We start from the raw sequence: 12,922 nt of genomic DNA on the forward strand, positions 1-12,922 counted from the left end.
CATCGAAGTTATTAGGGCACTTCCACAAGATACAGTTGTGAGCTATACAAAAATAAACCCTAAATTGTGCTGTTGTTGTTTTTTAAAGAGTCATCTCTGAATTCAAATAATGGGATGTTCTGTTGTGTGTTGAGATCCTCCTCAGAGGATCTCTTCGATCCTCTGAGGAGGCCCTTCTCTCGCCCCTTCCTCTATCACAGACCCGTCTTATGGGAACGAGGGAGATGGCCTTTTCCGCTGTGGCCCCCCGCCTTTGGAACTCGCTGCCTAGGGAGATCAGGCAAGCCCCCACTCTAGCTGCCTTTAAGAAAGATCTAAAATCCTGGCTCTTTCAATGTGCCTTCGGAGAAGGACCACTCAACCCTTCTGGTTGTTTTAGCCTATAGATGCCCTCAGAATATTACCTCCTGAAAGCATGACTCTAACATTTAGAGAAAACAAATTTTGGAGAGAAAGCAACAGGGATTTGGATGTTGTGCAAGGTCTGTGAATGCTGTCCTTGTTCGATGACTGGGAGAAGTACTTTCCTTTTCAGGGTCACTTTCAGTACTCCAAGTTCCAGGCTATCAGTCCCATCAAGCCACAAGTCCATGAAGCTATAGTTGTTCTTAAAGTCCAGCCTTGGCCCTGTAAGCCGGGCCTAGCTGAAATTAGACTATGTGTCTCCAGATCTCCCTTTTCTCCACTCTACTATTTAACGTAGGACCTTTCTCGTGCTGCCCATTTTCCTCTATTACCCATTTACTCTTCTTCTTCTTTATGTGTCTCTTTAGATTGTGAGTTGGTGGTCAGCACCTTATTTTTAGATTTCTCATTAGGAACCTGGATACCAAAAATCCGTTAATTGCCAGCACTCTTTTTGCTTCAGATGCAAAATGTGTCTGAAGTTTTCTTATGACAATTGTTTAGGGAGAAAAATACAGAGATTCTGACCAAATCCAACCAATATATAATTCTCGAAAGTATCCATGTGTTCATACTCTTCCTAATATTCTCAAAGGCAACCTGCTTTTCCCATTTGAAAACGTGACTACTTAGGACGTCCTTAAACTCTGGCCTGGGGGCTGGATGCAGCCCTCCAAGGTCATTTATCCGGCCAACCTAAGTCTGAAACAACTTGAAAGCACACTACAACAATAACAACAATCCTATCTCATCAGCCAAAAGCAAGCCCACACTTCCCATTGAAATACTAATAAGTTTATATCTGTTAAATTTGTTCTTCATTTTAATTATTGTATTGTTTTAAAGTGGTTTTTGCACTACAAATAAGATATGTGCAGTGTGCATAGGAATTCATTCTTTTCTTTTTTTCAAATTATAATCCGGCTCTCCAACAGTTTGAGGGACTGTGACCTGGCCCTCTGTTTAAAAAATTTAAGGACCCCTGACTTAGAGGGTCCAGCACAGTAAGGCTACTGTTACATATAAACGTTCACCTCCATAACAAGCACTGAAAAATAACTTAGGTGCTTTTAATTGATTCCTGGTACATATAAGAATTTGTTTATACCTGTGGGAAGTGCTGGGATGAGGGCTGTCTAAAGTCATAGAATCACAGAGTTGGAAGAGACCCCGAGGGCCATCCAGTCCAACTCCCTGCCATGCAGAAAAAGCACAATCAAAGCAACCCGGAGGATCCGGCCTCTGTTTAAAAGCCTCCAAGGAAGGTGCTTCCACCACACTCTGTAGCAGTGAGTTCCACTGCTGAACAGCTCTCACAGTTAGGAAGTCCTTCCTAATGTTTAAGTGGGATCTCCTCTCCTGTAATTTGATCCCATTGCTCCGAATCCTAGTCTCCAAAGCAGCAGAAAACACGCCTGCTTCCTCTTCCTTATAACAGCCTTTCAAATATTTATACATGGTTATCATATCTCCCCTCAACCTTCTCTTCTACAGGCTGAACATCCCAAACTCTTTAAGCCACTCTTCATATGGCATGGTCTCCAGAGCTTTGATAATTTCAGGTACTTTCTGGACTCGTTCCAGCTTCTCAATATCCCTCTTGAATTGTGGGGCTCGGAACTGGATGCAGTGTTCCAAGTGATGCCATCCCCTTGAAGTAGTAGACAGCTTGTGGCTTTCCAGACAACAACTTCCAAGTTTAATGTAGCTAATGGTTAATGAGTGAAGGACGTTGCAGATGAGTAACATCTGAAGGGTCTCCCATTCCCCATCCATCTCTAAGCATCAAAATGTTCTATGTAGGTGTATAGTTGGGAATTTATAATGGTTTTCCTTAAATAATAGTTTCTTCTTCTTGCCCAAGCATTAAGTTACAAGTTCCCAAACTATGTTCTACTATACTCCAACATGTAAAGCAAATCCCAGAACTCTGACAGTACTCACTTTTGTATTCAAGCTTGTATTCCTTATGTGGCATTCTCCTTCCGTATCCAGATGCCAAGGAAGGAGACCTTCACTTACACCTGCTTCCTCAGATATGCAGAAGCTACCAATTAATAGCTCAAAATGGGAACACAGTTTGCTTTTGCAAGAACACATTTAAGTTTCTCCTCCTCCACCACCTCCACTTTCCCTGCCCCTCGAATCAGATGAGACGCCACTACAACAATATGTTTACAAGTTGGATTTAAAGATACACCCACATTGTGTAATGAAAACTATCCCCAACAGAGGAAGAACTCTACCTCCTGAAGAGCCAAACTCACCTTACCCAGTTAGTTAAACAAAGACGGGAAAGTTTGGGGAACAGCATGTAACACACAAGATCAACTGGTTCGCAGCGGCTTCCCTGAATTTATTATACTCAGAAGAGCTGGCTACTTGACAACAAAAGGAAACAAGAATCTGGAATGGCCTCTTTTGGAAGGTGTGTAGGCTGCGCAACTAATGTAGGTCAGTAAAGTATTCTGTCCGGCAAGAAGCATGAGGAACTAACTGAGTAATTTCTGTCCACAACCAGCCATACAGGGTTATTTAATAGAAGCCAGCATCAAGAGACTGCAATCATCTTACGTAATATTAGGGAGTTTCAACTTGGTGCCCAGGGTAGGGACACTGAAGATGGGGATATCTACAGCCTTGCTTCCATAAGAAGCCCAACACCAAGGCAGATTTTGATCACTAACTAGATTGCTGCCTTCACCAGCAGTATCTAAAAGGACTCAGGGGATAAGCTTTATTCATCCTTATGTGCTGGCAAGTGTATCAATCCATGGACATCACCATGTCTATAAAAGATCACATGAAACATGTTAGATCCTCCTATCTTTGTCTCTGAGGCCAGAGCAGCCATCTCTGAGCTGCCTTGCCAACTGCCGCAGTTCCATCTCCTCTTGATACCTTTATAAACATATATTATCTACTTAAAGACCTATGACTTTACTCATGAAAATAATGGTTTGGGCACCCCAATGGAAGGGACATGTTGACAAGCTGGAATGTGTCCAGAGGAGGGCGACTAAAATGATCAAGGGTCTGGAGAACAAGCCCTATGAGGAGCGGCTTAAAGAGCTGGGCATGTTTAGCCCACAGAAAGGGAAGGCTGAGAGGAGACATGTATCAATATGTGAAGGGAAGTCATAGGGAGGAGGGGGGAGGGTTGTTTTCTGCTGCCCTGGAGACTAGGACGCGAAACAATGGCTTCAAACTACAAGAAAGGAGACTCCACCTGAACATGAGGAAGAACTTCCTAACTGTGAGAGCTGTTCAGCAGTGGAACTCTCTGGCCCGGAGTGTGGTGGAGGCTCCTTCTTTGCCTTTAAACAGGGGCTCGATGGTCATCTGTTAGGGCTGTTTTGAATGAGATTTTCCTGCTTCTTGGCAGGGAGTTGGACTGGATGGTCTAGAGGTCTCTTCCAACTCTATGACTGTATGATCCTAAGCCCATGTATAATTGAGAGAGATAAGAAAAAAGATTCTCATGCTCAGGACTTCCATTTTTTTTACTAATAGGAGGACTCTGAATATCTCCCAGAAAATTACAACAGTAAGGGAACTGTGCCAACTGACTGTCTAGTAGAAGGCAGCCACTTCTAAGCAATACAAAAAGCCGAGTGACTCTTCGTTAACTCTGCTCCAGCGTCACCATCTCTTTCTTGGTGTAAAATCACCAAATAGAGAGAGAAAACATGGAGGCAGGGACAGACTTCGTATCTCTAGGCACAAAAATTATTGCAGATGCAGACCGCAACCAGGAAATCAGAAGACATTTACTTCTTGGAGAACAATGACCAATCTCGATAAAATAGTGAACAGTAGAGACATCACACTGGCAACGAAGATCTGCATAGTTAAAGGTATTTCCTGTAGTAACCTATGGATGTCATAAGGACCATAAGGAAGGGTGAGCGAAGGAAGATAGATGCTTTTGAACTGTGATGTTGGAAGGAAAATTCGGAGAGTGCCCTGGACTGCAAGCAGATCCAACCAGTGCATACTCCAGGAAATAATGCCCGACTGCTCATTGGAGGGAAGGATATTAGAGGCAAAGATGAAGTACTTTGGCCACATCATGAGAAGACGGGAAAGCATGGAGAAGATAATGATGCTGGGAAAATGGAAGAGGGGCCGACCAAGGGCAATATGGATGAATGTTATCTTCAAGTGACTGGCTTTACCTTGAAGGAGCTGGGGGTGGCAACAGAGAGCTCTGGCGTGGGCTGGTCCATGAGGTCACAAGTCTGAAGCGACTGAACAAATAAACAACAACAAAGCTCTCCTGGGTAATGGAAGCATCCAAGTTCAATATATAAGGAGATAACCACTTAAAATTTACCAAAATAAAGAAAACTTACTTTTCTATAACTAGAAAATTAGCTTATCTCCTCTAACAAGAATAATGGAAGAAATATGTGATGTCAGTGAAAAAACTGTGAAATCGAGAAAACGATTACTCAAGCTTCCTTGTGCCTGTGAATCATCCACCAGTCAATTTTAAGCATGTAATCAAGAAAGAACAAACAAATGCCTGATTACACTATACACTGTAGAGCAGAGCTTTCCAAACTGTGTTAAGACACATTAGTGTGTCAGTTGCAGTATGTAGGTATGTCACACAAACGTAACAGAAAATGACAAAAATCTTGGAAATGTATATTATCTTAGAAATCATATATTTTAAAAATATAAATGAATGCCCAGCATTTATTTTTCAATTTTTAATTTTTTAAATTTTAAATTATTACATTTGGCCCAGCCATAAGTTTTTAAATCCTTGTATGTAAATGTTTATATGTGATTTATATATATATATATATATATATATTGTATTGTTTTTGTTTATTGCTTTTTTGTTTTATTGATGTGTTGTTGTTGGGCTTGGGGAGATGGTGGTGGGGTATAAATAAAGTTGTTGTAATCATTATTATTATTATTATTATTAAAGATTTTCGTGAGATATGTTGCGTCCCCATGCGTTATGTTGTTACAATTTATGTATGTGTCCATATCTCTCATAAGGGATTGGTTTAACTTCTGGTTTTCTAACAAAACTGAATTACTGTGTCACAAAATGATTCATGTCTAAAAAGTGTGCCACCAACATGAAAGGTTTAGAAAGCTCTGCTGTAGAGGATTGCGAAATGTCAAAGAGAACACAAGCGAGTGTCTTGAGTTAATGACATCGTAAATTCAATGGACCAGATCATGTTTTTGGTGGGAAAAGTAAACCTCCGTTGGCTTAAGATTTAATCTCCATGGTCTTTTGTTTAATTACACCCAAACATTCCTTCATTAACAAAGCCTCTGATAATAAAGCTCTTTTCATCAAAGTCTTTCTATGCATTACCTGGCTCCCATTCTTCTTCGTTTTCTTTCGACCTGGGAGGTTTTGCTTTCAGGATTTTTTTGGGGGGAGGGAGGGGGGCTGTATCTGCATTGGGTGAATGAAGGAGGGGTGGAAAAATAATGTTCATATGTTTTAATTCAATGTTTTAATTTATATGTTTATTTGATTATATGCTTTATTATATGGTATTGAATTATTGCCTATTTCTCTTGAGTGCCCTTCGAGGTGAGAGGAGCGGGGTGTAAATACAGTAAAAATAAATAAATAAATACAGATATACAGACAGGCTTTTGGTGTCAGATTGCAGCACTATATCTGCAATAAAAAGTGCAATAAAGCTTGAGCTAGGTAGGAATTGGATTTTATTTCAGCTCAGTCATATGTACCTATTTACAACTGGGAAGGTAAGCAGCAGTTTCCTCCAGAATCCCTTACTGAGCATGCATGGACACTATTTTAGAAAAGGGGAGAGCAGATAGGTCTACTTAACCATCTACCCCAGCATGTTAAACAAACATAGCTCTATAAAGCTGGCCTACAAAATGGAAATCATTAAAAAGGAGTCTGAAAACAGAAAAAGTAATCCATGGATGTGTTTTAGAAGGCGCCTTCAGGTGATCTTCAGAAGATTCAAAAGTTTTTTGAAGATACAGTACTGGACACTAGGTGGTGCTAAGTGGGATAAGGGGGGGGGAACAGGATGCTGAGTAGATGTGGTACTTATCACACTACAGAATGAATCCACTTTAAATTCAGTCGCTGCCTCCTGCAGAATTCTGGGGTTTGTAGTTTAGGGAGGAGCCTCTAACAGCCTCACTAAACTACAAACTCCAGAATTCTGCAGGATGCAGAAACCGGATTTAAAGTAGATTCATTCTCTAGTATGATGAGGTCCTTAGAGAAAAAACTGCTTGGACGGAGCAAAAAGAAACAGAGCAGACCAGGTTGGAAAGTATGGTATTATTTACATATGTTGAAACAACACACTGTTTTAAAAAAAGATTTCTCTCTTACAATTTTGAAATCTAGTGGGACTTCTGTATCCATGGGGTCTGTATCAGCTAATTAAACCACCCACGGATCAAAAATCGTAACGAAAAATTTGAAATGTTTTGTAAAAATTCAAAATATGAGTGTTTTCTTTCCCTGCCTTGTGGACTTGTAAGGCTGCGATGGAAACTGCTCTGTAATGCTCCCCTGCTGAGGATGAGGAAGCCGTAGAGGTGTTTACCAACAGGTTATCAAGGGAAAAAAAGAGATCCCTACTGTACCCCTGGCCTATAGCCCAAAAGAAATCTTTCTATCATAGCTTTCTTAATAAGCCACATTTCAAAATCACCAGTTATTTCACTTTACCTTCCCTCCTCCCCGCACAGCTTTAGTGGTTAAGAATGAGATACTTCATGAATGACTCATTCACATGCCGCTACATAATGTATGTTGATAGGAAAATGCCTGAGGAAGAAGCTCTAGAAAGCGGAAGAAATCATGCCAACACCAGCAAGTTTCATATATTCAACTTTCAAAACTCGAACCCTCTCAGCAGAACTTGAATCGCTCATTTGAAATGAGAAAGTGCTTGCAGAGGGAAAGATTGTGCACTGGGAAGAAGTTGCTCCAGTTTTCTTCTCATGGCAAAGAAGTTACTTCAAGTCCATACTGAACTGCTGGTTCCTTTGACCACTGTATGATATGGCTAAGAACAAAAATGAATTGCAGAAAAAGAACCTGCTCCATGCAGTTGTGTCAAAATAAATTAACAGAAGATGAGATCAAATTCATTTTCAAGTGGGAAGTAGTCTATCTAAGGAGAGGAGGAGAAGGGAAGGAGGGGAGAGGAAGGCAGAGGGAGCGGAGAGGAGAGACAGACCACATTATCACGGAGACCAGCCCAGGGTGATGGCCCACTGGGCTGTCTCCGCCACTGCTGGCCTGGTGCTGGCTCCGCCTCGCCATAGGCTTCCCGCAAAAGACGGCCCTCAAGCCTGGAGCAACTGCTGCAGGAGTCAAAGCCAGAGTGGGGGGCATGGTGGTGGGAGGTGTGTGGCCCTCTGGGAGGGTGGGAGCAGCTGGGACAACCTCTCCCACCGCATCTGCCGCCCCTCTCCCTGCTCCCGACTGCTGCCCTCCGGCGCCCCTGCCATCCATGCCCTCTCGCCACTGTATCCACCCCACATCTGGAGAGAAGGGAGGGTGAGGGGGGTTGTAGGAGCCTGGAGGGCCTAAGGTGAATGGACACCTGTCGGGAGGGCTTGGATGGTGTCTTGCTGCCTGGCAGGAGTAGCGGGGTTGGACTGGATGGCCATTGGGGTCACTTCCAACTCAAGGGTTCCATTGTTGTTGTTGTTGTTCCTGTTGTTATAAAGCAGAGCTGGATGGCCACCTGTTGGGAGAGCTTGCATTGTGTTTTCCTGCCTGGCAGGAGTGAGTGGGGTTGGAATAGTAAAGGTAAAGGTTGTCCCCTGACATTAAGTCCAGTCATGTCTGCCTCTGGGGTGTGGTGCTCATCTCCATTTCTAAGCCGAAGAGCCGGCGTTGTCCATAGACACCTCCAAGGTCATGTGGCCGGCATGACTGCATGGAGCGCCGTTACCTTCCCGCTGGAGCGGTACCTATTGATCTACTCACATTTGCATATTTTCGAACCGCTAGGTTGGCAGAAGCTAGGGCTGACAAAGGTGCTATTATTGTTGTTGGTGGTGTTGTTGTTACTGTTGTTATTAAGTGGAGCAGGATGGCCACCTGATGGCAGGGCTTGGATGTGTGTTCCTGCCTGGCAGAATTAGAGTTAGAATGGATGGCCATTGGAGTCCCTTCCAACTCTAGGGTTCTATTGTTATTGTTGTTCTTGGGGAAAGGACGTTGGACCCGGCTCTGGGCTCATAGGTAAGGTAAAGGTTTTCCCCTGACATTAAGTCCAGTTGTGTCTAATTCTGGGGGTTGGTGCTAATCTCCATTTCTAAGCCAAAGAGCCAGCTTCTGCTCTGATAGTCTTGGATTTGAAATAAAATCTGATGTTTTCTAAATTTTTATTTGGTGTGCATTGGAAAAGGGGTAGTCTTATACGGCGAGAATATTCCAAACTCTACATTTGAACTGGAAAAGTTGGGAGTCGTCTTATATGCCAGAAAAAACAGTACTTTGCAGGGAAAAAAATAATTAAAAACTCTGGCTGGCTTCCTTAGAAATCTCAGTGGAATGGGAGAAGTTGGGAAGCAGAAGGGAGAAGATGGGGCAGATCTGGTAAAAGGCAGACTAGAGAAAGTTATCTATCTTAAGGTAAAGGTAAAGGTTTTCCCCTGACATTATGTCCAGTCATGTCCGACTCTGAGGTGTGGTGCTCATCTCCATTTCTAAGCTGAAGAGCCGGTGTTGTCCGCAGACACCTCCAAGGTCATGTGGCCAGCATGACTGCATGGAGCGCCATTTCCTTCCCGCCGGAGCGGTACCTATTGATCTACCCACATTTGCATGTTTTCAAACTGCTAGGTTGGCAGAAGCTGGGGCTGAAAGCGGAAGCTTACGCTGCTCCCCGGATTTGAACCTGCGACCTTTCGGTCAACAAGCTTAGCAGCTCAGTGATTTAACCCACTGCGCCATTGGGGGCTCCCGTATCTATCCTACTGCTTTTCAAACTGTGGGTCCCGATGCATTAGTTCAATGTTGTGGTTCTGAAAAATTTCGCAACAGTAAACGTTTTCTGAATGTTTTAGATATTTGGATAAATCCGTTATGCAGTGTTTACAGTGGACTTTGCAGAAGATGCTTCAACTGTACTTCATAAAAAGCCTGTTAAGCAAGCCTTGCAAAAAAATTATGTCAGGAGTGACTAAGGAAACTACAAGTTGCTTCTCGTGTTGAGAGAATTGGCCGTCTGCAAGGATGTTGCCCAAGGGACGCCTGGATGTTTTACCATCCTGTGGGAGGCTTCTCTCATGTCCCCGCATTGGAAGCTGGAGCTGACAGATGGCAGCTCACCCCACTCCCTGGATTTGAACTGCCGACATTTCCGTCAGCAGTCCTGCTGGCACAAGGGTTTAACCCACTGTGTCACTGGGGGCTCCACCTTGCAAACAATGACTTATTATCAGTAAACATTTGATTTTTGTACCTATTTTATACACCAATATACTGGGATCCCATAAAATATTAAATAAATCTGTTATGCAACGAGTACTCGACAACTTAAGTTACACTTTTCATCTTATGAGAGTGGTTTGGTAGAATATTTTATCTCTCAGAACAGCTTTGGGATTCTACAATCATAACCAAATTGGGACAGTTAAAGACACAACTATGATTACATACCAAGGAAATCTATACTCACATAATGTAAAATAATCTCAAACATCTATCTTGTGCTAGGGATGCCTGAATAACTAAAACTCCAAAGGAAAGTCGATTTCGGAGAGAGTGCAGAGAACACAGAGTACTTTACAGTTTCAAGAAGCAGAGGCCATTTACAGAAATTCAAAACAGAAAAGTGTTCCATTGCAATGGCTGGAGGGTGGTGATACTGTGAGGCTGACAGATCATCAAAATTATCTTGTGGAACATTTCTGGGTGGTTTTCACTGTGACAGATAAAGAACTTCTGGACTATCTCTTCCAATTCCACAGTCAGTTTAAGATGATGAGGTTTCATTGCAAACACTGACCAATTATTTATCATTTTAGCAGATATGCTCCCTTTTATTAACACTTTGAGGAAGAACAACCAACAGATGGGAAAGTATAATCCCTGTGCCTATATTTTTGAAAGAGACAACATATCTGAGCCTAGCAACTACCAACAACAAACCGACTTGATAATATATATGTATTATTGCTTTTCATTAGAAAATTCAGAACATGGGCAGATATAATTATTGGTATCATACTGGATTACCAGAAATAAGTAAGTTTTAACATATATATATCTGGATAAATCAGAAAAGACAGGGCACACCATAATAGTGAGGGGCCTCCCTTCTAGTTAAAGCAGTGGTCCTCTAACTTTTTAAACAGACAACATAGGGGAATAATCTAAATAGATGCCCAATTTCGCAAGTTATAGTGCTGGTAAAGGAAGACAGAGAATATTCAGGTGAAAGGAACTGCTGATTATGGGTTGTTTGTGTCAGAAAAATTGCCATGTTCCTTAAAACACATACACAACTGAAATAGAAAATTTACCATATAATGCTTCCCGCTCTTTCCCAGGTGTCATGGTGGGAACTTTCTCTCCTGAATCAGGATCTTTAGAAGGAGTCACATTAACTGTGAAAAGAGCAAAGAAATTAAATCCACAATTAATTCACGACTCTACCAGAAGCAGCCATAGGATGCAATTATTTTGAGAACTCTTATCCACCTTCTTCTCATTTCCTTGGGAGACTGGGTTTAGATCAGTGGTTCTCAACCTGTGGGTCCACAAGTGTTTTGGCCTACAACTCCCAGACATCCCAGCCAGTTTACCAGCTGTTTGGATTTCTGGGAGTTGAAGGCCAAAAACATCTGGGAACCCACAGGTTGAGAAACATGGATGTAGACAGGAAGCAGATACAATGGAAAGTGTAATTCTTGGATCATGAAAAAAACAGGGAGAAATGAAACATGGTCAGACATGTCTTTGGCTGTACTGCATTCATAAAGATGGTAGATGGTGGTGTCCAGAGAAGTGTCTAAAAGAGAAGGGTTGTTGGAATAAGCACAGTATGTTGACCTAAAGCATTGAAGAGGCCATCAGGAGCATACAAAAACAATATTATGAAAAGCAACATCTCTAGTTCATGATCCTACCTGGAGGACTTAGAGCCCAGTCTTATAGCATGTGGATGGACAATGTAAACCCACCATCCAACCCATACAGTTGTGCAAGCAGAAAACAGAAGTTAAAAAGGTGGTAAAGTAAAGGTAAAGGTTTCACCTGACATTAAGTCTACTCGTTTCTGGCTCTGGGGGGTGGTACTCATCTCCATTTCTAAGCCAAGAGCCAGTGTTGTCCATAGACACCTCCAAGGTCAGGTGTCTAAAAAGGTGGAGTACACCTTAGTTCTTAATTTCTGCATTTACACTTTCTGGCTCGTTATAAACTGCTTTATTATTTATTAGCTGTCCCCTGCCATGCGTTGCTGTGGCCCACATGGGGGTTCTGTGTGGGAGGTGTGGCCCAATTCTATCGTTGGTGGGGTTCAGAATGCTCTGTGATTGTGGGTGAACTATAAATCCCAGCAATTACAACTCCCAAATGTCAAGATTCTATTTTCCCCAAACTCCACCAGTGTTCACACTGGGCATATTGAGTATTCGTGTAGAGTTTGGTCCAGATCCATCATTGTTTGAGTCCACAGTGATCTCTGGATGTAGGTGAACTACAACTCCAAAACCAAAGGACACTGCGCACCCTTCCAGTATTTTCTGTTGGTCATGGGAGAACTGTGTGCCAGGTTTGGTTCAATTCCATCGTTGATGGGGTTCAGAATGTTCTTTGATTGTAGGTGAACTATAAATCCCAGCAACTAGAACTCCCAAATGACGAAATCATTTTTTTTGAGTGAAGGACATACATTGGGTTGTTAGGTGTCTTGTGTCCAAATTTGGTGCCAATTTGTCCAGTGGTTTTTGGGTTCTGTTAATCCCACAAATGAACATTACATTTTTATTTATATAGATTTACAGTATTTATATTTATTACTTAGTAGTCTTTTCAGGCACCTGGTAATTATGTTTATTCTATGTGCAAGACAGGGAATGAATTGCTTCCGCCCTACGCCTCTCCATTGCCGTTTTCTTCTAGCAAAAGCAACACATCAGATGTAGAGTTTGGATCCAAGGAGGAGTTTTACGTGAGCATTTTTTCTGCATTCCTTTATGGAGGAACATCCAGTCATACAACAGGCTCCCTTCTTCAAACATATTACTTTCATTCCCCTCCTCCCAGGTGTAGAGTACTGCAATTCCAAGGAAAAGGGCTGAATTTCTAACATTTAAACCTTGCTAACTCCAACCTGCATGAATATAATACCCAATCAATACTGTATTAGAAATATACCACAGGCCCTGTGATCATTGATGTCTTGCTGCTATCACTACTATACAGAGAGGTTTAACATTTCTGTAAATTCTGAACCCATGGGTGGATAAATTATGGTATACTGCTGACCAACATAAAATGTATAATTTGTAGCTC

General features: G+C 42.2%; 1 protein-coding gene across 3 annotated transcripts in view; it reads right to left on the reverse strand.

Annotated features, from left to right (window-relative positions):
• Window positions 1–12,922, reverse strand: part of SLC11A2 (solute carrier family 11 member 2) — a 71,148-nt gene that overhangs the window by 46,338 nt on the left and 11,888 nt on the right. For all 3 annotated transcript variants that reach the window (XR_010909290.1, XM_060762815.2, XM_060762813.2), the window contains exon 2: window positions 10,927–11,010. Coding sequence is in view for 2 of the 3 variants with exons in the window: in XM_060762815.2 (XP_060618798.2) it covers window positions 10,927–10,960 (34 nt within the window). In the remaining variant the exon portion in view is untranslated. The remainder of the gene's footprint in view (window positions 1–10,926; window positions 11,011–12,922) is intronic.

This window comes from Anolis sagrei, chromosome 2, assembly GCF_037176765.1.
Source record: "Anolis sagrei isolate rAnoSag1 chromosome 2, rAnoSag1.mat, whole genome shotgun sequence".
Classification (NCBI taxonomy): domain Eukaryota; kingdom Metazoa; phylum Chordata; class Lepidosauria; order Squamata; family Dactyloidae; genus Anolis; species Anolis sagrei.